This window comes from Mobula hypostoma, chromosome 17, assembly GCF_963921235.1.
Source record: "Mobula hypostoma chromosome 17, sMobHyp1.1, whole genome shotgun sequence".
Classification (NCBI taxonomy): Eukaryota; Metazoa; Chordata; class Chondrichthyes; order Myliobatiformes; family Myliobatidae; genus Mobula; species Mobula hypostoma.
Window position 1 is genome coordinate 19,982,697 of NC_086113.1, and position 24,746 is coordinate 20,007,442.

A 24,746-nucleotide genomic window follows, 5' to 3' on the forward strand; every position below is an offset into this window, starting at 1 on the left:
AGTGCCCCGATCCTTTTAAAATATGACAAACATTATTGCCTGTTTTGTTAGCAATGTTAGCTTTCTGAAATTTTCAGCAGGTCTTAAGTGAATTATTTGGATTTTCTATTGATTTAGTTTGATATCACTTCCAAAACAAAAAGATTTATTGACAAGAAATATCCAAATGAAGGATCTCAGACCAAAATGTCCACTGTTTATTCCCCTCCATAGATGCTGCCTGACTTGCTGAGTTCTTCCAGAATTTTGTGTGTGTTGCTCAAGATTTCCAACATCTTCAGGATCTTTTATGCTTAAATGTTATCGTTTTCAGTTTTGTGCAAGATGGGTTGAAGTTATGAACGTAAACAACAGGAATTCTGCAGATGCTGGAAATTCAAGCAACACACATCAAAGTTGCTGGTGAACGCAGCAGGCCAAGCAGCATCTATAGGAAGAGGCGCAGTCGACGTTTCAGGCCGAGACCCTTCGTCCCGGGTCTCGGCCTGAAACGTCGACTGCGCCTCTTCCTATAGATGCTGCTTGGCCTGCTGCGTTCACCAGCAACTTTGATGAAGTTATGAACTCCAGGTTTAACCAGTTTCCCCCGGGATCAATAAAGAATGACTATGACTATGACTAAATCTCCCCATTTGCTATGGACAGTGCTTAATCGGCAGACTTCCTTATGCCATTAAAGGAGTCATGCTTAATCTGATCCACACTTGAACTCATCCTTTCTTTCCCCGACCGTACAACATGGTGCAGAATTATTTCAGGTGATAACTCATGAGCTAGACTCTGATTGGTGAGGAGAGAGCATATTAAGCAGTCTCAGCGATGTCCTAATTGCGACCATTTACAAGAATAGAGACATCCTGTGTTGACATTACAGGACATGTTCCTTTTTGTTTCAGAGCAAGTCATTGCATAGTTGCTTTTTGATAGTTACTCTAGTTGAATAGTTCCTTCCACAGTGACAATGCAGACTCTGTCCATCAAGAGACACAAAAGACATAAACCTCACTGTTTAGCAAATCCAAGCAAAGTCCATTAACCACTGTACATGGCCTTTTCTCAGCATAAAAGCCATTGATTCTGTCAACTAAGAGGTATAAAGTAAAATTCCTATTAATCAAGAACCCTCTTACTCTGCTAAACTCTGGTGGCATTTAAAATTTTGTTTCTATTACCTGTGTGTTCCATGATGAGGTGAAAGCTATGATCCTTACCCAATTCCCTTACAGACAAATGTTCTGCAAGGCTATGTTGCTGCACCGATTCTCTTCCAAAAATTCTTGCTGCAAATCATCATCTCACCTGCAACAGTGTTTGGAGAAGAGTTAATCCACATAATGAATAAGATACTGTTTCACCAAGGGTGGTAATGGGGATAAGCTCCCATTATCCTCATGCTCCCAACGGTGTGCATCTCAAATATCCTCTGACAACCAAGTCCAGTTCCTGGCCTTCACGTGTGGCTTAGCTACTAAGCCTGGCAGAACTGTATCTACTGACAGAAGAAGGGGCAAAGGCAGGTTATTTGCGCCTTAAAACCAGTTGCATCAGGCCGATGGGGCTCGTCAGGCACAGTTGGCAGTTCATCTAGGAGAAGGAAAACTCTGCTCTCAAACCTCCGCTGCCTTGTGGCTATGCCCACTCATATGGAAAGCTTCGGGTGTAAACCTAGTGGGGAAAAAACAAACCTGGAGTCCCTAAGGCAGACCTACATTGAGTTTGACATTGACTGGCAACTCCTGTGATGTGCTGATACCAAACTCTATCAGTTACTGCCTTTCCTTTGGATTCATCAGATGCATTGAGAGGTGGAGGTTGAGACATGGGCAACAGCTTGCTCTCCATATTGTACTGCCCAGGCTTGCATATCTGGATAACTAGGACGCAACGTCCATGCTCAATCCTGATCAATGGAGGCCTCCACTTTTTAACGTTCATTGTCAGGGGGCAGAGCAGCGTCTTAGAAAGCACCAAGCACTGCAAGTCTCTCTGACAGGACCACCTGGAGGCTAAGTGAGCAACATCAGAATGAGTATACAACATTCCAAACAACTCTCCCCTCTCAAGGTCCACTTACAGTGTATCATAGTGGACCAAACTTAATAGGCCAAGTGGATCCTACACTTGGCTCTTTAGTCATTTCAATACACAGAACTGCAATGGAAGTGAGTCATCCTCAATTCCGAGGGGCCATCTGAGAAGTAACACTGGCAATTTCCCCAAGAGTTCCTCTCTGCTCCTGGACTTGGAAGGCAGGAGCAAGCTAAACAACGCATTGCAGCTTGCTTGCCGTGCTGCATGGAACCACACACACAAAAAAAAATTGCCTCGTATGCCACTCTTTATTCTTAAACAGTGAGCACTGGTTCTAGATTCTCCCACGAGAGGATATATCTTCTCCTTATACACCCTGCAAATGTTTCACAGGATCTTATATTTTAATCAAGAACCCCCTCGCACTGTGAAACTTTAGTGGAAACAAGCCCAGCCAGTTTTCATATGGCAATCTATCCATTCCAAATATTACAGTGGTAAATCTTACCTGAATTTCTTCTATTGATGGCTTCATTCAGCTGGGTGCTTAAATAAGGACAGCAGCATTTTTCTCTAAATGTAACTTTACAATCTGAGCTTTGGCAGTGAGGCCAGCAGTTTTGGGTATCTATAATTGCCGGTAAGAAAGTGACGATAAATCGCATTCTTGAAGAGCTGCAGTCCTTCTGGTTAAGGTACCCCTACAGAGCAGTAACATGCGAAGTTTCAAAATTTGGACCCAGTAATGATGATTAACTGGTAATATATATATTTTCTTTAAAGTCAAGTCAAGTTTATTATCATTTAACTACATACATGTCTACTGCCAAATGAGACAATGTTTCTCCAGACCAGGATGTAAAGCACAGTCATACACATAACACACAATAACTTGGGAAAGTAAAAATTAAATCTACAAATGAATTCCAAGTTAGGATAGTGATGTCTTTCACATGTGTAGAGGCCACAGGTTTGAGATGTTCTCTCAGAATAGCCTGGATGAGTAATTTAAAAACGCAAACAACAGGAATTCTGCAGATGCTGGAAATTCAAGCAACACACATCAAAGTTGCTGGTGAATGCAGCAGGCCGGGCAGCATCTCTAGGAAGAGGTGCAGTCGACGTTTCAGGCCGAGACCCTTCGTCAGGACTAACTGAAGGAAGAGTGAGTAAGGGATTTGAAAGTTGGAGGGGGAGGGGGAGATCCAAAATGATAGGAGAAGACAGGAGGGGAAGGGATGGAGCCAAGAGCTGGACAGGTGATAGGCAAAAGGGATACGAGAGGATCATGGGACAGGAGGTCCAGGAAGAAAGACAAGGGGGGGGGATACCCAGAGGATGGGCAAGGGGTATATTCAGAGGGACAGGCACGAACATCAACTTCTCTAACTTCCGCTAATGCCTCACCTCCCCCTTGTACCCCATCTGTTACTTATTTTTATACACACATTGGTCAGTGGTCGCCTAAACAGGACTTGTGATATGCACCAGCTGATCATACAGCCATCCACCACCTGCTCTCATAGCTTCACATGACCCTGATCAGGTGCCTCACCTTGCCCAAGAGTGACCTGCAAGCTAGCAGAGAGAAGGAGTACCTTACACCTCCTTTGGTAGAGATGTATGCCCACCCTGCCACCCCAACTGCATGATACTGAGCTTCTTGAGAGTGGCTGGTACTGCACCCATCCAGTGAAAATGTATTCTATCATGCTCTTGGCTTGTGCATTAAAGATGGTAGGAAGATCTCTGAGTTGTTCTTAATGCCTCAGGCTTTATGTAGCAGGTCCGGTTGAGTCTTTGGCCAATAATGAGCCCTGGAATATTGATGGTGGAGGCCTCAGTGATGGTACAATGATTGAATGTCAAAGGTAGGTGGTTAGGCTCTCTCAATGTGGAAATGTTTAGTATCTGGTACTTCTGTGGAGTGGACATTACTTGCCACTTGTCAACCCATGCCTGAATATTGTCCAGGTCTTTTTGGATGCAGGCATGATCTGCTTCCTTTGTGGAGGTACTACAAATAGAACTGAACATTATGCAATCACAGAAGGAAGGTCATCAATGAGGTAACTAAAGATGGCTGGACCTAGTAAATCTCTGTGAGCAATGACTTCAGTCATATCCTAGGGCTGCGATAATTGACAGCCGACAATCACACTGTCTCTGTTTGTGTGAGCTATGACTCCAACCATTAGAGGTTTTCCCTGTGGATGCCCAGTGACTTTGGTTCTACCAGAGAATTTTGATGTAATGCTCAGTCAAATGCTGCCTTGATGTCAAGGGAAGTCACTCTCACCTCACCTCTGGATTTCAATTCCTGGGTTCTTTGTACCAAAGACTGTGAGGCGTGGAGCTGAGCGGTCCTGGCAAAATCCAACCAAGGCTTCACAATTAGGTCCGTGGTGAGCTAATGCAGCTTTGTGCACTATGGCTAGTATGGCAAATGTTGTGCCTGTGACTGCATAAACTGCAGAGGTTTGTGGACACCACTCAGCACATCATGGAAACCAGCCTACCCTCCATGGACTCTGTCTGCTTTTTCACTGCCTCAGTAAATCAACCAACATAATCAAAGACCTGACCCACCCTGCACATTCTCTCATTTGTCCCCTCCCACTCGGCAGAAGCCTGAAAACATACACCACCAAGCTTCTAACCTCCTGTTATTTGTGAGACAATTGAACAGTTCTCTAGTAGGTTAAATAAAACTCTTGCATTCTGTTATTGTTTTCCTTCATACTATCTCAATGCAGAGTTGCAACAAATTAATCTGTATGAATGGTATGCAAGACAAGCTTATTTATTTATTTATTTATTTGTTTATTTGTTTGTTTATCTATTGAGATACAGTGTGAAATAGGCCCTTCCAGTCCCTCGAGCCATGCTGTCCAGCAATCCCTCAGTTTAATCCTATCCTAATCACAGGACGATTTACAGTGACCAATTAACCTACGAACTGGTACGTCTTTGGACTGTGGGAGGAAACTGGTGCACATGGAGGAAACCCACGCAGTCACGGGGAGAACCTACAAACTCCTTACAGGCAGCGGCGGGAATTGAACCTGGGTCACCTGTACTGTAAAGAATTGTGCTAACCACTAGACTACCGAGCAACTCGGTACCATACTCTACTGTTTTGCACTGTATCTCATAACATGTGATGAAAATAAATCAATTTGATTGTAGTTTCCACCACTTTGTTGATGCCTGACAATAGACTAATGATGGCTGAATTGAAAATTGAGTAAGTAGCACAGTACTAATGAACAGAGTACTCCAGGCATGGTGTCAAAAATACCTTATACAAATAGAGCACAATCTCCTTCTTTTGTATTCATTCCCTGAGCAATAAATGATAATGTTCTGGTACTTTTCCTATTTATTTGCTGATCCCCCATTTTAGATTTTGGTGAATCATGCATCAGGATATTCAGATCCTTCCGCATTTCATTCTGCAATTTCTCTCCTTTTAGATAATATTCTTCTTGATTTTTTTCCCCACATTACCCAAATTATACTCTGTTACCAAATGATATGGCCAATAAGCTGAGAGCAGAACTTTAAATATTGCAAATATAAATACCACATGGAAATTCTGTATGTATAAAATGAATTACTATGTATGGCAGAATGAATAATTTTTGTTCATTATATATTTTTCAGTAATATCACACAACATCCATTGTAGTCCTGTTGAATCACTTTTACTTGTGTGCTGATAATGAGATGTATGATAACTGTCGACACCAGGTACTTGGAGAATAAAGTGGATGCCTTAAGGACTCTTGAATTGCTGTTACCTTCTGGAAAATGCAGTATTCAAGGAACATAAAGATGAATCTTTTAATCTCTCTTATGTTGCCACGAAACAAAATATTGACAATACTCTTTTTGAGATGAGATTCTGATCTCATGACATTTTCAAAGTGCTTTGTAAATCCCACATCCAATGGTCAGTTATTGAATTCAACTCAGGAGGACAAATGAGTTTATCGTCATGCACAAGTGCGTGTATGCACAGATGTAATTAAAACCTTATTTGCAGCTGCATCACAGGCCTATAGGATTATGTAGGTGGTACTCAGAAGAAAAACATAAATTATACAGAGTGTAATGCTTTACACTGCCAGCAATCAAGATTCAATTCCCACCATTGTCTTCAAGGAGCTTGTACGTTCTTCCCATGACTGCATGGGTCTCCTTCCTCTGGGTGCTCTGGTTTTCTCTTGCATTCAAAAAACATATTGGTTAGGGTTAGTAAGCTGTGGGCATGCTATATTGGCACTGGAAGCATGGCGACAATTGTGGGCTCTCCCCAGCACCTCTGCACCTATTCATACTGTGTTGGTCATTGGCGCAAAACAACCCATTTCACTACATGTTTCCTTGTTTCAATCTACATGTGACAAATACGAGGGGTGATTGATAAGTTCATGGCCTAAGGTAGAAGGAGTCAATTTTGGAAAACCTAGCTCATTTATTTTTCCTACATTTTACATACTTAGTCCAGCGGTCATGGAGCATACAGATCCCTTCATTGTAGAAGTCAGCATCTTGGACCTCCAGAAAGTGTCCACAGCAGGGGTGATTGATAAGTTCGCAGCCTAGGGTAGAAGGAGATGAGTTATTAACTTCAAACTTTCTGCATTTTCACTCAAAGAACTGCACGTGCATGTAACAAGAGTGGTATAACTCATCTACTTCTACCTTGGGCCACAAATTTATCAATCGCCCCTGCTATGAACCACCTGGAAGTCCAAGACGCTCTCGTTACATGCATGTGCAGTTCAACTCTTTGAGCGATGGCCAGGAACTTATCGATCACCCCTGCTGTGGACCATTTCTACAAAGAAGGGATCCGTATGCTCCACGACCGCTGGACTAAGTGTGTACATGTAGGAGGGGACTATGTTGAAAAATGAATGTGCTAGGTTTTCAAAAATTGACTCCTTCTACCTTAGGCCACGAACTTATCAGTCACCCCTCGTAAAGCTAATCTTGTGTTAAGCATCATGGTATTTAATATTTCAATAATCATATATACTGTCTGTGTATGTGTATATATATACATATACATACATATATAGTTTGATTAAGCATGCATATTCATGCTTAATTATTATGGGTTATACGTAAAAATATGTTAATTGCATATGTTATTACACTACCAGGTGATGTGCGCAACTTGCTTAAAGTAAACCCAAAGTTAGACCTGCATTTTGGACTCCCGTGTCTTCCTTTGACGTTGTAAAACACAACACACAGAACCTGTGTAACTAATTTGGCTGAATGTTTTAAGAAACAAACTAAATATGTTGTTGGTGTTAGCGCAGTTGATACAGTCTACCTGAAACTCATTAAAGCCTTTGGCAAGGTCCCACATGGGAGGTCAGTCTAAAAAAAGATGGAGCCAAGGGGATTCAGGGCAATTTAGCGAATTGGATCCACAGCTGAAGGCAGGAGGCAATGATTAACAGCTGGAGGCTGTGACCAGTGATGTACCACAGAGACTGGTGCTGCCTCACTGTTTGCTTTGCAGGTTATAATATGGACGAGGGTTGAATCTAAATACTGAATGATATTGATCAATCAGTAAGGTGGCAAAGAAATGGCGTACATGATATAATCTTGAAAATTGTGGAGTGATGCGTTTTGGGAGCAGGAATAAACTCGGCTGTACACAATGAAGGCTACCGGGGGTACAAAGGAACAGAGCGACTATGCCTAAGGATCTCTGTAAGCAGCAGAATAGTTAGTTAAGGTAGATCAGAAGGCATACCAAACACTTGCCTTTATTAGCCGAAGCATAGAATATAAGAGGAAGGATGCTATGGTATACTGTAAATACACAAAACATTAGTTATGCCACAGGTGGAGTGCTGTGGGTGGAGCTGATGCTATAGGGGGGACATTTTTGTGCAGGACGGGGTGCAGACAAGGTTCACCAGGACGTTCCCTGAGATGAAACTTTTCAGTTATGTGGAGGTACTGGTTAGGCTGGGGTTGTTTCTCTTACAGAGCGTAGAAGGCAGAGGGTGGTGTACAATATAATGAGGGTATAGAGGTGGTCGTTAGAGAGAAACACCTCATTAGCAGATGTATCTATAATGAGAGGTCAGAGGTTAAATGGTTAGAGATTTTGAAGGGTCTTTAGGAGGTTTGATTCACTGGGAGGGTGGCTAAAATCTCAAACACACGGCTTGAGCCGGTTTGTGGAGTTTGGGACTCCCTCAACATTCAAGTACTGTTTAGATAAGCATTTAAACACTGGCATAGAAGACCACCAGCCCATTGCTAGAAAATGAGATTTGAATAGATAGGTTCTTGATGACGAGCATGGTAATTGGAGTGGGGTCGGGGGGGGGGGAGGCTAAAGGACCTGTTTCCTTGCTGTGTAACTCTAATAGGATAGTGTATAATTTTTATAGGACAGATGAAGGCTCAATTTAAAATTTCATTTGAAACTGGCTGCCAGATTCTGGGAAGTTACTTATTGATTCATTTGAATGATCCAGGAGATCTTTCTGGTCCTAAATTCCCTGAAAGACTTACAGTTCTGAGAGAGTTGTCACAAGTTCTAGCCAGAGACAGAAGGGATTGAGCAAATCAATATATAGTGAATCAATGCCTTATGATTTATAATCTAGTTCTTTTATATATACTTGAATACATCTCTGACTTCACTGATTGCCGGTCTACAATCAATGAATCTTCCCAGCTTTGATGAGACTCCTAAGTCTTTATAAGACTTGGTACAAGTTTTCTCACTACGGTTCACAGAAAATGAACCATCCAGTATGCTTAATTGAGAGAAATACTTCATTGCATTAACTTCCATCGGTAATTATTCTGCTCACAGAGTTATATCATCCAAGCTTCCCCTGCAATGTTTGAACTTCCTCTTGGCTCAGCATTTACGGAGCATTCACAGTGGTCCATGCAAGCAAGTAGGAGCCTGCATAAGACACCAAGCAAAATCCAGGACTGTCCCTTAGCAGAATCTACTTCACCTCAAAAAATCCCACTAAAGTAACCAACCCAGGCTGATGCTTTCTGCAGAAGAGAGCTGGAACTCAGAGAGCAGTGCCATAAGGTCACTTAGAAGACCTATCAGGGTTCCTCAGAGCTTTGCTGAAAAAGCAGTTGGGATGGCTGGCTGTCTTCACTCATGGGTCTGGGGAACAGGAGCACCAGGAGTGAAAAGAGAAAGGAAATGGGCTAGAAAACAACTGAAACAAGTGGTGAATGGTATCAATATTGGTTTATTATTGTCACATGTACTGAGGTACAGTGGAAATTTGTCTTGCATAACATTCATACAGATCGATTCAATGCAAAGCTGCTTTGAGATAGTACAAAGTCAAATAATAGCAGAATGCAAAATAAAGTGTTACAGTTACAGAGAAAGTGCAGTGCAGGTAGACAGCAAGGTGCAAGTCATAACGAGTTAGATTGTGAGGTCAAGGGTCCATTTTAATGTACTAGGGAACCATTCTTATAATAGTAGGATAGAAGTTGTTCCTGAACCTAGTGGTACACGCTTTCAAGTTTTTGCATCTTCTGCCCAATTAGAGAGGGCAGAAAAGAGAATGCCCTGGGGGGGGGGGGGTAGGGTACTTGATTATGCTGGCTGCTTTACTGAAGTAGTGAGAGGTATAGACAGAGTTCATAGAGCAAGGCTGGTGTCCGTGTTGTGCTGAGCGATGTCCACAACTCTGCAGTTTCTCGCAGTCATGGGCTGAGCAATTGCCACACCATGCCACTGTGCATCCAATCAGAATGCTCTCCCTGGTGCATTGATAAAAATTGGTAAGAATCAATAAGGACATGTTAAATTTCAAAGGATAGAGACGTTCTTGAGCTTTCTCAAGGTACAGAGGCGTTCTTCAGCTTTCTTGGCTATGACATCATCATGATTGGATCAGGAAAAGCTATTGGTGAATAGAAAAGAGTGGTAGACTGCAGAAGATACGTTGAGGCAACCATACATGGGCGTGAAACTGATCAGATCATATGCTTCACCACTTGTTGCTCTGCACTGAGTGGCCACGTGTAACTTTCCATTGGCTGGGGTCCCTCAAATCCTTTTTAAATGTATCTGTCATTTCAATACCACTTGTGTGTGTGGATAGGTACTTTTGTATTATACTTCTCTGTCAAATGTGACAGTGATAGGCAGGGATCTGAGTTAGGAGAAGAGATAGAAAAATAGCAGCAGCAACAATCAGCTGGAGATAATTACAGTGCTTAAAGTGGGTGAGGCTATGGGGGGGGGGAGGTAAAATGAGGGCGAGTTTATTGAAGAGCCAGTGCAGCCCTATGAACTTAGGGGAGGGATGGACTGGATGTGTAAACGCAGACAGTGGAGTTCGAGATAGCCTCATGTTTAAGAGGGGTGGAAAATGAGAATTTGTTCAGGGGGCTAAATGACTGATAGGCATCATTCCATAAAGGACACATCCGTCCCCACCAGTGAGGGCATCTTCAAGAGATGTTGCCACAAGAAGGCAGCATCCATCATTAAGGACTCTCACCATCCCGGAGAGATGGGGAGGAGATACAGGAGCCTGAAGACTAACACTCAACATTTAGGAAGAATATCTTCCCCTCTACTACCTGATTTCATAATGGTCCATGAACACATAAACACTATCTCGTTTGTATTACTTATTTATTTTTTGTAACTTATATTAATTTTTATGTCTTGCATTGTACTACTGCCACAAAACAACAAATTTCACAACATACGTCTGTGACAATAAACCTGATTCCTATAAGGATTCTGTAAAGCTCCAGTATTTCACTAAAAGTATGCTGCATAAAAAGGTAAACAGATTTAACCAATGCAAAGATAATGTAAGCATAGATTACTACAGCAGTGGTTAATGTGTGTATAGGCTGGTAAACAGAAGATGACAGGTAAAAATGCTGGCATTGCTTAACAGACAACTGGATGGTATAATGAAACAGATGGGGGATTATTTTGCATTTGAAATTGAAGATGAGAGTTAAAACTCAGATGTTGACCTTGCAAGCTAAACATCTTTTGAAGGTAAAACGTCCACAGGAATTTAAAAGAATTTCTGTCAAATCCACGTGACTATCTTTATCTTCATTCATTTCAATAAAGAAAGCCGTTACCAGGATATCAAAGTACTAGCTTTGTACAGCTGAAACTCTGGTAATGCTTGAATGATTCCTGCAATATATATAGTCATCAATTCATTAACCAGATGAATAGTTTTAAGACTCTAACCAATTTATATTAAATCCCATCTAAATATAGTTCAGAGAAAGTCCAATTAAGGGTCAGCCTAGGCAACAGATTGCATCAATCCATTACATCTGCCCTGTGTATGACTTGTACAGATTTGGAAGGGTCTCAGTGCCTTAAGAGCTCAAAGTATTAACCTGGTTGCTCTGATAACAATCATTTAGACTGTGGACTATTTCTGTAGCTCAGCAGCAGGCCTTGCGATAGTGATTGTGAAAAATTAGCGACATAGAAAACCTACAACAGAATACAGGCCCTTCGGCCCACAAAGTTGTGCCGAACAGGTCCCTACCTTAGAAATTACTAGGGTTCCCATAGCCCTCTATTTTCCTAAGCTCCATGTACCTATCAAAAGTGTGTCAAGATTTGTAAGTAAGGACAGTGCAGTGATCATGCAGAGGACATGATGAGAAATCAGTATTCTGGTCAGACCTGGTGGCCATTTCAAGTGGTCAGTTCAGTAATTAATCATTGTAGACGGCACAGGTGATTTGATGAATGGAAAGAACAGTGACAATATAAGTGGCCAATGAAGTTGTCAGTGTAGGAATTAGTACAAAGGATATAACAGTGGTCAGGCTGAGTAGTCAGGCCAAGTAGTCAAAAGTAGTGATCAAGACTACAAGGCAGGTTAGTGATTATTGCTATGGCCGGTACAAAGCCACGGCTTTATCTTTATGAATGGGCTCACCTGTAACCCAGCCCACCATCACTACATACACATCACCTACCATCACTTTAAGTACGTACAATCAGTCTATGCATACAGCAGTTACTTGTACATGGTGTTTTATATTTATATTTATTGTGATATTTTTTACTGTTCTTTATCCTTGTGTTTTTTTTCAATGCTGCATCAGATCCAGAGTAACAGTCATTTCGTTCTCCTCTGCACTTGTGTATTGAAGAATGACAATGAAAAATCTTGAATTTTGAATCTTTAGACCAGCAACATCACTAATAAATTACAAAGATTGTCACTGTAACATGAATTTTCACTAAGAAAAGGGGCAAGTGATTGAAGCTTTCTTGTCTGTAGAATGGATATGTTTGGAATTACTCTGTGGCACACTAGATATGTGTTTGCAGACTCCATTAAATGATTTAAAGCTTCTAAAGCACCCTTTTATAATCTTTTACAGACATTGACCCCTATGACAGATCTCCAATAGCTCAATTCCATTGCCCTAATATTTTCCACAGCTCTTTCTTTACCATGTATTTTTTCATATTAATTTTAAAAATGACCATGCATTGTTCCTTCCTGTTTTTTGTAACCTAATCATTCTGTAACCTAATCACGTAAGTAATTTTTTTTCCGATTGACGTAGTTTCTTTTTCTCTCCTGCTGATAATGACTTAAAAATTTACTACATCTGGACATAAGGGAATACAGATGCTGGATCCAGGAACCACAAGCAATCTACCAGTTTTGAAGTTTTAATGACCAGGCTGGGATCGGTACAACATGAATGAACATTGTTTGCTAATCTGTATTTCCCTGATTTACTTGATCATAATCTTGAAAATACTTGTCACTTCTCAGCGAACCTCAGGGTTGTATATGGTGATATAGACATATTTTGATAATAAATTTACTTTGATTTTGATATCCTCCTCTGTTTGAAAGAAATGTGACCTGATTTGATTGATTACTCTACATAAATAAAGCCAAGGGGTCATTTTTATGAAACTCACGTCCCTTTAAAGTCAAGGAAATATTTATTTCTGATGAGAGGTGTCAAAATTCTGTAGTGTCACTTTTAAAACCCATATGTAAAATTTATTACAAATGAGTTAGACCTCTTTAAATTGAGGACAAGGAGATGAAGAGATGCTAAGAGAGAATAATCCTTATCCGATTTGCAACATACAAAATCTACCTTCCGCATCTGTTATATTTGGTTTGTTTAAAGGATACCTGGTAAATTGTCCTCACAATCAACAGCCTGGTTGCATTCGGATTTATTTTTCATTCATTCATCTGAGCATTGTTAGCAATGGCAGCATTTATTATCCAGCTCAAGCTGTCCTTGCCATTGATGAACTACCTTTTCAGGGAGCCAGACAATGAAGGCACTTCCATGCTCCTTCTGGGTGGGACTGCAAAGGGGTCAGAACAAAGAGATGTGCAGCTTTGCTTTCCTTACCTGGTCACATTATTTAAAGCACACCCAGTAGAGAATTGTGCAATGCTGCTGCTACTGATCTCCTGTGCCATCCTTCTCATGAAACTATGGTGGGATTTAGTTTCCTTTACTGGGGAAAGGATCCCACTGGCTTCACAGCACCGAGGTATATATCACTGGAGGCAGTGAACATCCTGAATCCACTGTTGAAATACTTATTCATTTTTTTCCAGCTCTAATCTCCTCCCAATTCTATTTTTTTTGGTGGTTGGCCTTTCTAAGAGATTACACTTTATGTGTCGTTATTATATCTGCTGCTGCCTACCTGGCAACAAATCTGGAAATGATGAGACCAAGAGGTGAGTCCTTATGAAGGGTCTCAGCCCAAAATGTCAATTGTTCAATTCCCCTCCATTGATATTTATTTATTGAGGTATAGCGCCCTTGGGACCCTTCAATCCACGCTATCTAGCAAACCCTAATTTAATCCTAGCCCAATCATAGGACAATTTACAACGACTAATTAACTCACCAACCAACACATCTCTGGACTGTGGGAGGAAACCGGAGCACCTGGAGGAAACCCTTGTGGTCATGGGGAGAACATACAAAGTCCTTACAGACAACGGTGGGAATTGGACCCAGATCACCTGTACTGTTGTGCTAACCACTATGCTACCGTGCCACCCTGCTCTCTGAGCTGCTGAGTTCTTCCAGCATTTTGTGTGTTTTGCTCTGGATTTCCAGCATCTGCAGAATCTCTTGTGTTTAAGATCAAGAGGTGGTTGTGTTAAAATGTCGAATCATATGTAGCACAATTTCTGCTGTGTTTCCCACAGTTTATAGAATATCACACTTTCAAGATACCCCAGAGTTATTATCTGGGCATTAAATCTAATCCAAATATCAGGTTTGAGATCACTGACATTTGTTATTTTTGTGGCTGCAGTCCAGTGCAACCCATAAAAAACTATAAATTACAATAAGAAATATATATTTATTTTATATATAAAAATAAAATTAAGTAAGCAGTGCAAAAAGAGAGCAAAAATGTGAAATAGTATTCATGAGATGGTTCATTTTCCATTCAGAAATCTGATGGTGGAGGGAAAGAAGCTGTTCCTAAAACATTGAGTGTGTGACTTCAAGGTCCTGTACCTCCTTCCTGACGGAGCATTAAGAAGAGGGCATGTCCTTGGTGATGAGGGTCCTTAATGATGGATGCCACCTTTTTTAGACATTGCCCTATGAAGATGTCCTCATTGCTGGGAAAACTAGTGCCCATGATGAAGCTGGCTGAGTTTACAATGCTCACCAGCTTTTTCCAATCCTGTACAGTAGCCCTCCATACCAGATGGTGATGCCATCATTCAGAATGCTCTCCATGGTATATTTGTAGAAATGCCAAATATGCTCAAACTCCCACTGAAATCCAGCCGCTGGTCTGCCTTCAACGTAACTGCATCAATGTGTTAAGCCAGGATTGATCTTCAGAGATGTTGACAACCAGGATCTTGAAACCGCTCACCTTTTCCACTGCAGATCCCTCGATAAGGACTGGTGTGTGTTCCCTCGACTTCCCCTTCCTGAACTCCACAATCATTTCCTCGGTCTGACTGACGTTTAGTGCAAGGTTGTTGTTGCAACACCACTCAACCAGCTGATCTATCTCAATCATACATGCCACCTCACCACCATCTGAGATTCTGCCAACCATAGTTGTCATCAGCAAATTTACTGATGCTGTTTGAGCTCTGCCTAGCCACTCAGTCATGGCTGCAGTGAGAGTAGAGCACAGGGCTAAGCACACATTCTTGAGGTGCGCCAGTGTTATCAGCAAGGAGGGGATGTTATTTCTGACCTGCACTGACTGGTGGTTTCCCAGTGAGGAAATCAAGGATCCAGTTGCAGAGGTAGAGACGCCCAGGTGTTGGAGCTTGTTGGTGAGAATTGAGGGCATGATTGTGTTGAATACTGAGCTGTAACCAATAAACAGCAGCCTGACAGAGGTATTACCATTGTCCAGGCAGTTTAAGGCCGAGTGGAGAGGCAGTGAGGTTGCATCCACTGTAGAGCTACTGTGACAATAGGCAAATTGCAGAAAGTCCAGGTCCTTGCTTAGGCAGGATTTTTTTCTGGCCATCACCAACCTCTCAAAGCACTTCATCACAGTAGACGTGAGTGCAAATGGATGATAGTCGTTGAGGCAGCTCACCCTGCTCTTCACAGGCACTGGTGTGATTGATGCCCTTTTGAAGCACTTGGGAACCTCCGAATGCAGCAGTGACAGATCAAAGATGTCCTTGAATACTCCCACCAGTTGGTTGACACAGGTTTTCAGAGTCCTACCAGATTCGCCCTTTTGAAAGATGTTCTGACATCGGCCTCTGAGACAAGAGATTGCAGGGTCACCAGATGCTACAGGGATTCTCAAAGGTTAGTATTATTCTCCCTTTCAAAGCATGCATAAAAGGCATTGAGCCCTGGGAGGGAACCATCACAGTCATTTAAGATGTTAGGTTTCACTAAACATGTATTTCTCATTCCAAGGATATTGATGTCCAACATGATTACTAGCAACATACATCAAAGTTGCTGGTGAACGCAGCAGGCCAGGCAGCATCTATAGGAAGAGGCGCAGTCGACGTTTCAGGCCGAGACCCTTCGTCAGGACTAACTGAAGGAAGAGTGAGTAAGGGATTTGAAAGCTGGAGGGGGTGGCAATAAAGAGATCCAGAGCAGGCAGAAGACCAGAGCGGGGTGTCCATGAAGAAGAGGAGGGATGAAGACGGGAGAAGGGGTCATCGGTGGGGGTGGAAGAGTCCTTGCCGAAGAAGTAGGCTCGGAGACGGAGACGGCGGAAGAAAAGTTCCGCATCATGGCGAACACGGAACTCGCTGAGGTGTGGGCGAAGGGGGACAAACGTGAGGCCCTTACTGAGAACAGAGCGTTCTGCCTCCGACAGTTGAAGGTCGGAGGGGATGGTAAAGACCCGGCACGGATGAGAGCTGGGATCAGAGGGGGGAGGGGGGAGGCTGGGGGTGTCAATGGAGAGGGGAGGGTTGGGGTGAGAGGAAGATGGAGCCTCTGAGGGCCCAGGAGTTGACGGTGGGATCTGAGGAAGACGGGGCTGCGGAGTGGTGGTGGGGGAAGGGGAGACGGGAGTCACAACAGCAGCACATAAAGACCCGGCCTGGAGTTCAAGGCTGGAGTCGCAGTTGGTGGTTGCGCGATCGCTTTGAATGATTACTAGCCAATGTTTTCACTTTGGATTTCTAGACTTTGTAGTAGTATTTGGCCTTGGATCTCTAGTTTCATGTGGGTGCTGGTGCAGAGGCCAGGGAGTGAGGAATGCTTCATATTTTGAGGAGAGGTTAAAAAGGTCATTTGTCCTCTAAAAATTCTTGTATTTTCTTGGTGCTTTTGATAACTCATGAGATCCCAATGTTGTTTAGCTGCAGGGATGCATACCTTCATCAGTTGAGGCAAAGAACATAAAAAAAGGGAGGTAATGAAGGTACAACTTTCTAAAACTTTTGTCTACAGTTGCAATATTGTGTGCATTTCAAGAGGCTGCGCTTTAGGAAGGATGTGATGGCAACGCGGAGGGTGCAGAAGCATTTTACCAGGATGTTGCATGGGATAAACGTTGTAGTCATGAGGGGAGGCTGTATAGGCTGGGGCAATTCTCCCTACAGTGGAGGAGGCTGAGAAGTTTGAGGGAATCTAAGTTTTTTTATTCCCTCAAAGGTGAGAAGGTGGTGGAGGCAGGCACTCTCAGGAAATTTGAAAAATATCTGAATGAGCATTTAAATAACCAAAACAAAACTTGCTGTAGAGCAAAGGCCAGGTTAGTAAAGATGGGTACCTGATGATTGGCATGGATATGACTAGTCAGAGGACCTGTTTCCGTGCTCTATGATGCTATGATTTTAAGGTTAGTTACTGTTGTGAGGTACGAGATGCAACATCAATCAGTAAAGTACCAAGAACAACATTGCAACATATTCTACCGATGCCTATTCAGAGATAACATTGACCAGGAATAAATCACCCTGATTTTATTCTTCAGGTTTCTAGTTCCTTAAGGTTGGTATAGCCAGGGATGGTAATGGAGACAAGCTCCCACCAGCTATTAAATGTTCCCAATGGCCCCTGACAACCAAGTCCAGCTCCTGGCCTTCACATGTGGCTTAGTTAGCAGGCCCAGTGCAACTGTTTGCGCTGACAGGAGAAGGGGCAAAGGCGGGTTACCGGAGTCTTAAAACCAGTCACTTCAGTCAGATGGGGCTCATCAGCCATGGTTGGCAGCTGATCTGAAAGGAAAACTCTGATCTCAAACCTCCGTTGCCTTGTGGCTATACCCACTCATGGGGAGTAAACTCCGAGAGAAAAATCCAGAACTGGAGTCCCTAAGGCAGTCCTACATAGAATTCAACGTTGACTGGCACCTCCTGCGACGCTGCTGGTATCAAACTGTATTGGTCTCTGCCGTTTCTTTGGGTTCATCAGATACGTGGAGAGGGGGAGCTTGCTACATGGGCAACAACGTACCCTTCATATTGTACTGTCCAGGCTTGTGTATCTAGACAGCTAGGACACAATATCCATGGTCAACTCTGCCTGACGGAGGCCCTCACCTCACCTCTAGTCTTTGCAGCAGTACTCTCAACCTAGATTCTGGTGTTCATCTTTGTGACTTGAACCCACAACCAATGCATTCAGATGAGATTGCTGCTCATATCCACCTGGGTACAATTCGATTGCTTGTACTTAATGGATGTCTTCTATTTAAAATGGGCTCTCTTCTACACTCTATGTATGTAATCGGTATTGGGTAACCGAATTCCATTATAATTTTCCTAATTCACATGGCTGATCCTCAAAGACTGAGTCCCAGTCAGGAAAGATACAGTGGAGAATATTTTCCTATGAGTGAAGAGGATGGCCAAATTGCCAATGACTTTAAAAATGACACAGAGATTGGTATTGTTGTCTAAGAATTCAGTGGGAGATATGGGCAAAGAAGTGGCAGATGCAGTTTAATCTGGGCACGTTCAAGGTGTTCCAGTTTGGGAGATCAAATATTAACGGAAAGTACACAGCTAATGGCAGGACCCTTAACAATGTTGATGTACAGAGGGATCTTTAGGTCCAAGTCCATAGTTCCCTGAAAGTGGCCACACAAGTCAATAGGGTGGTAAGGAAGGCCAGGGCACTAAGTTCAAGCGTCTGGAAGTTATGTCACAGTCTTATAAAATTCTGGCTCGGCTGCACTTGGAATATTGCATTCATTTCTGGTTGCCCCATTATCAGAAGAGCTTAGACGCTATAGAGAGGGCTAGAGGTTTAACAGGGTGAGGCCTGGATTAGAAAGCAAATACTCTAAGGGGTTAGACAAACTAACACAAAACCTCCCCCCCCCCACCACCTTCTTGCTCTGACTTCTCATCTTTTTTCCAGCCCTGATGAAGGGTCTTAGCCTGAAATGCCGACTGTTGACTCTTTTTCATTGGTGCTGCCTGGCCTGCTGAGTTCCTGCAGCATTTTGTGTGTGTTACTCAGACAAACTAGGATTGTTTTCCCTGGACCTGAAAGATTATAGAATTATGAAAGGTATACATAAACAACTGGCATCTTTTTGCCTGGGGTGGTGGCACAGTCAGATACAATAGGGTCATTTAAGAGGCTGTTAGATAGGCACATGAATAGCAGAAAATGGAGGTACAGAGAACATGTGCAGGCAAAATGTATGAGTGTAATTAGGTGTTATAAGTTTAATTAGTTCAGCATAACATCATGGACTGAAGGGCCTGTTCCTGTGGCAGTGACGAGCAGCAGTTCCTCCTGCAGTCACACATCTCCTGCTACCTGGTTTCAATCCTGACCTTGGATGCTATCTGCGTGGAGTTTACATGTCCTTCCCACTAACTGCTTGGGCTTCCCCTGCGTGACTCAGCTTCCTCCCACATCCCAGGAGCACAATGGTTGATAATTAACATAGAAGATCCAGACCTGAGATGTTAAATCTATTTCTCATTCCACAAATGCTGCCTGGCCTGCTGAATGGTTCTAATATTTTCTTACTTTATTTCAGACTTCCAGCATCTGCAATTTGTTTTTTTCTTAATTTTTCACTTAAAATTGAGAGAGTATTAATCACCTTCACTGATGTGAAAGCTCTGAGCCAGCACGGAGTTGATGGGTTGAATGGCCAACATCATCACACCAGGAAATACAGTCGTAGAGGCAAAATCGGGGCGAAAAGTAGGACAAATCAAATTTACCTCAGGTTACAGCAATCCTGAGAAGGATTCCGCATAATGGGACATAAACACTGTGAACAAGTTCACGATGTCCTGCAGATAAATATCTACCTTCTGACACCCCCGACCAGCTCCGGAGCACGGCTTAGGCAACTATCAAAGCCGGTCATTGTTGGGCATAGAGCTAGCAGGGTTGAAGTGAAGTTAGTGAAAGGTGGGAGAGGGATGGAAAGTGAGTAGTGCGGATGGAGGGTGGGTGGGAGAGGGAAACGTTAATATGGTCCTATATTGAGCGTTAATATGGCTATCCCTTTCATCATGATGTATTTTGCCCTAAACAAATCCCCTACCTTGATGCCCCGACCTGCATGGTTCAATTCCCAGGTCACTAGCGAACTGATCGATCCTGGAACAATATTTCTTCCAGTTATTCAACAGACTCCTTGGAAAGAGAGTACAAGTATTGCACTGCTCGCTGCTGATCTGTCAGCCGACAGCAAACCTGCAAATCGAGGATTTCGATGCGAGCTGACAACCTCCGAATCTACCCGCCAACCGAAACGGCCTTGCAGGGCGACGAGCCCCTCACAGGGAAGCCAGCAAGTCCCGTCCACACTAACAATGCGAAACACTTATTTTTGAAATGCATTTGGCAAATCCACCACATGTGACACAGAAACAAAGGGTAAACGATTTAAAAGGACCGCACGTTTCTCTGCATGTCCCGTTACGATGAAGGGGATCGGACCACGTGAACACCGGCTCCGCAGGCCGGGGAATGGTGTCAATAAAGTTTGCGCTCCGGCTGCCGTTTCAATAAAGTTTTGTCGCGAGCAGGCAAGATGGCGGCGCCCAGGCGGTGAGGTGTATCGGGATAGATGCAGTACAGATCGAAAGATAGCATTATAACATCTTCAGAATATTATCATGTGAGCAGTGAACAGAGAGTGGTTGTTCAACTTGATCCTGTGTTTGATTTCACAGTAACACGAAATTTATTCCCCCAAGTGAGTTTGAGTTCTGTTTATTTTTAATTGTTCAGTACCTCCCCCGGTTTAATTCTTGTGGGAGCTGCTCTGGGAGAAGTGGTTCTGCTCATCATCAAGCCAACAAGAGGCCATGGTTAAGGAAAGGCAGGTACTGAGATTAATTGCTTATTTTCCTAATGCTTTAAATCTTATGAGCTGGACTAGGCGGTGTGAGTCTGCGCATCACCAGGCAGGTAGGAAGCCAGGCTTAGGAAAGGTAGGGGTAGGAATGAATTGTTCGTTCCCCTCTTGGTTTAATTTTTGTTCATCATCAAGTTTTAATGGCGGTTACCGCCACCTACTGAGTTGGAGTGTGAAGCGTAGAGCGTAGAGACAGGGAGTATACCCATTAAATCCACCCTCCAAAAAATAAAACATCAAAAATATTAAAAAGTCTAATGATTTTCAGAAAGTTAAATGTGAACTTGTATGCATTATGGTGGCAGTGTTATCCAAACAAGCTTTCCATGTTAAACTATATCTGTCCCAAAGATCTCAATTTAGCAATTAGATGTTTCCTTTGCACCTCATAAAAACTGCATCCAAACAACATGTGCTGCACTATTTTTTGACATGCACTCCCTATAAATGCCTGTATCATGTATATTAATTCTGAACAAAGATTTACTCAACCTAGTATGTCCAATATGTAAGACTGCAAGTATAACTTCTCTCCTTTAATGCCCATCTCTCTGTTGAGTTTCCACCATCCTCTGAATTTTATATAAATGCTGTCCTTTCTTTTCCTTATTTCAACTTTGTTACTGCAGTGATGGAATAGACTTTCTAATTACAAATTTCAACTCCCCTTTCTGCAAAGGCACCACTACATTTTAAGTGATTACTTGGCTAGAATATCTGCCACCTTCAACTCCAATGTGGGCAGGGTCTCAAGACATATATACACAAGCCTAGATCTTGCAGCCTTGACAAATGTTGTCCAGTCTCAAGAACAATGACTAACTTTAAGAACTGGGCTGTAATAGCCCCTGTGCAATTTGATCCTGAATTTCCTTGCTTGCAGAGCCCAGTCAGTTTGAATTGGCAAAAACATCCCCTCCACAATTTCCTTCAGCACAGGAGGACCACAGGAATGTGTACTTAGCCCCATGCTTTGCACGGTTTACACCTATGACTGTGTGATTAAGTACAGCTCCAACACAATATTCAAGTTCACGGATGATACCACTTTTGTGGGCCCTCTCAAAGGTGGTGATGAATCAGCACACAGCTGAGTGGTATAATAACAGCAAACTCTCACTCAATATCAATCAGACCAAGGAATTGATTGTAGACTTCAGGAAAGGGAAACCGGAGGTCCATGAGCCAGTACTTATCGGAAGAGCAGAGGTGGAGAGAGTCAGTAACTTTAAATTTCTGGGTGTCACTGTCTTGGGCCATCATATGAACGTAATTGCAAAAAAAAGCACGACAGCTCCTCTACTTCCTCATGAGTCTGCGGAGATTCAGCATGTCATCAAATCCTTGGCAAACTTCTACAAATGTGTGATGGAAATTGTATTGACTGGCTGCATTACGGCCTGGTTTGGGAACTTCAATGCCTTTGGGTGGAAAATCAGACAAAAGGTAGTGGATTCAGCTGAGTACATCATGGGTAAAGCTCTCCCAACCAGTTACTTATTTGTAGATTTGCTGAGTGTGCCTGCAGGAAACAGAACATGAGGGCTGTATGCGGTGACGTGTATGTAGTCTGATAATAAATTTTACTTTATACTTTGAACTTCTGCCTACAATTTGAAATACCTGAATGAATCAGAGCACGGAAGTACATAATGGCATACTTCTTCGATCCATTCCAAGGCTAAACTGATAGCAACCATCTCAGACATGAATACTGATACTTTGTCTGATAACCTTTTCTTAATAATCAACTGAAACTTTGGAACATAAACCCAGAAACCCCTGAATGACCTGTCACTGATCTTTTGAACTGTCTGTGTAGATATGTAAGAAAGCATAATATATCTGCTTTGCATATGTATACTGCTGAACTTCCTGTGTCACTGATTTTCAGTCATTCTTCATCTTGATCTTCCCGTAAGGGCTAAATCAATCACAGGCAGAGAGGAAAACCATGGAGGAATGACAGAAGGGCTAACACTGGGACCACATTCTGCATTAAACAACCCAAGATTTTATGCCCATTCATTTCCCATCCACCAAAAACTGAAGATCTTATGAATGCAATCTTCCTAACACTCTACTAATGTTGCCAATACTGGATGACCAACTTTATGTTCTCTTATGTTACCCAACAAACCATTGGTAACCATAACCTGCGCAGATGTAAAGGTACTTCATTGCCAAAATTGGGGATGATTTAATAGCACCACAACATAATCTCAGTGCTTGAGATTGAACTTTTTCTAGGGTCTTTAAGATTACTGGTAACGCTGACCTATAAGCAATACATCCATGATCAAAGACAGATCTTATTAAAGCAATGTATATTTGTTTAAGTGACTCCTACTCACATGCCATTCACATCCAACTGAGCACCTCAGCACCTTAAGGGCATTTTTACACTTCTCCAGAATTTTAATCACATGCAGCTTCCATGTTATCCTTGTGCCCATCCACATACCTTGAAACTTTACACTGAATCTTGTTCAAGCGATTTACCATGTTACTTGGGATCAATTGTGGGTATAATGTTTCTTTTAGAAAAACAAATATATGATTATGAGGGCATGCAGCACCCTATTATTGTCATTTAGTAATGCATGCATTAAGAAATGATAAAAATGTTTTTCCGGAATGATATCAAAAATAATTTGAGTTTTTGCAACAGAAAATATAAACCCCCACCAACATTATCATTCCGCTACATCATTAATACCTGTCTGCGTTTTCCTAACTATATAAATTCATATTCCTGCCTGTCTTTCACACTGCATCATCAGCATGTGATGATTTGGAAATGTCTGAGGCATCAGTTAAGGAAATATCTTTAGTCATAATATTAAAAAGGAGTGGGCTGCACACACTCTACTGTGGAGTTCCATTCTCTGTCTCACACTCCTTAGAGAATGTTGTTCCCACCTTAACTCGTATCTTCTTATCACATAAAAAATCTTGAATCCAATTAAGTATTCTACTACCTATTCCCATTTTTCCAGTTTAAGCAGCAACCCTTTTGTCCGTGGTTTAATTCTTGTGGGAGCTGCACTGGGAGGTAGTGATTCTGCTTTATCACACCAGCAGGAGGTCAGAACTAAGGAAAAGCAGGCACTGGGATTAAAGCTCATTTTGCTCCACTGTGCCAGTCTCATAGAACATGAGAAACAGCAGTGTAGAAATTAAAAGCTCTGAGTTTGTCCAGATTTCCAGCATCTGCAGTCTCTTGATGTTGCACAGAAATTAACTTTGCATCAGTAAGTGAAAAGAACAGTAATTGTGAAGAAGAACAGTACAAGTGTTTGAAAGGCACCCTGGGTCTCTAACAGCTTGTCACTTTAATTTTCTGTCTGACTCTGATATCCGTCTTTGGCTCCAATATTGCTCCAATGAAGTTCAAAGTAACTTTGTTGAACTTCACCTAATTTTCTGATTTGGTCCATACACCTTTCAAGACTCAACACAGAAGTCAAAAATTTCCCGATTTTGCTGTGTAGTATTCCCAAGCATTGAAAAAAAACTATGATAAAAATTGTTACCTTCAAGTATACCTGGGATTGGTGCTAGATTTTGGCCTTGACAGTGAACCTCATAACAAGCACCTGAAGGAAGTAAACCCTGCGATCACCAGTCGTGATTGCTGAAGTATCTGTGTTTGCTTGGCGGGATGTATTATTTTGTTACTTCCCTTCTCTGGTTGTATGGCCAGTGGATTATTGCATGAACTGCAGTTATTGCAAATCCAAAACAAAACAAAAATCCTGCAAACCAGATAAGATCAGTGGCGAAAACAAAATCCCTAATTAGAACTAAAATTCCAGAAAACACACACAAAATTCCGGAGGAACTCAGCAAGCCAGGATCTATGGAGGGGAAT

At 42.3% G+C, this 24,746-nt stretch overlaps 2 protein-coding genes across 9 annotated transcripts in view; one reads left to right on the top strand and one right to left on the bottom strand.

Annotated features, from left to right (window-relative positions):
* Positions 1-9,207: 9,207 nt before the first annotated feature.
* On the bottom strand, positions 9,208-20,463 carry LOC134357695 (uncharacterized). The gene is made up of 2 exons (XM_063069314.1): positions 20,054-20,463; positions 9,208-15,824 (listed from the first exon to the last, which is right to left on the bottom strand). The coding sequence occupies exons 1-2, from the start codon at positions 20,071-20,073 to the stop codon at positions 14,888-14,890; spliced, it is 957 nt and encodes a 318-aa protein (XP_062925384.1). The 5' UTR covers positions 20,074-20,463; the 3' UTR covers positions 9,208-14,887.
* Positions 20,464-20,539: 76 nt separating this feature from the next.
* lars2 (leucyl-tRNA synthetase 2, mitochondrial) overlaps positions 20,540-24,746 on the top strand; it is a 131,593-nt gene continuing 127,386 nt past the window's right edge. For 4 of the 8 annotated variants that reach the window (XR_010020702.1, XM_063069315.1, XM_063069319.1 and 1 more), the window contains exon 1: positions 20,540-20,840. The gene's annotated coding sequence lies outside the window, so the exon portion shown is untranslated. Of the gene's footprint in view, positions 20,841-22,197; positions 22,319-24,746 lie in introns of those variants that run through there. The other 4 variants (XM_063069318.1, XM_063069317.1, XM_063069316.1 and 1 more) reach the window with 4 other exon arrangements.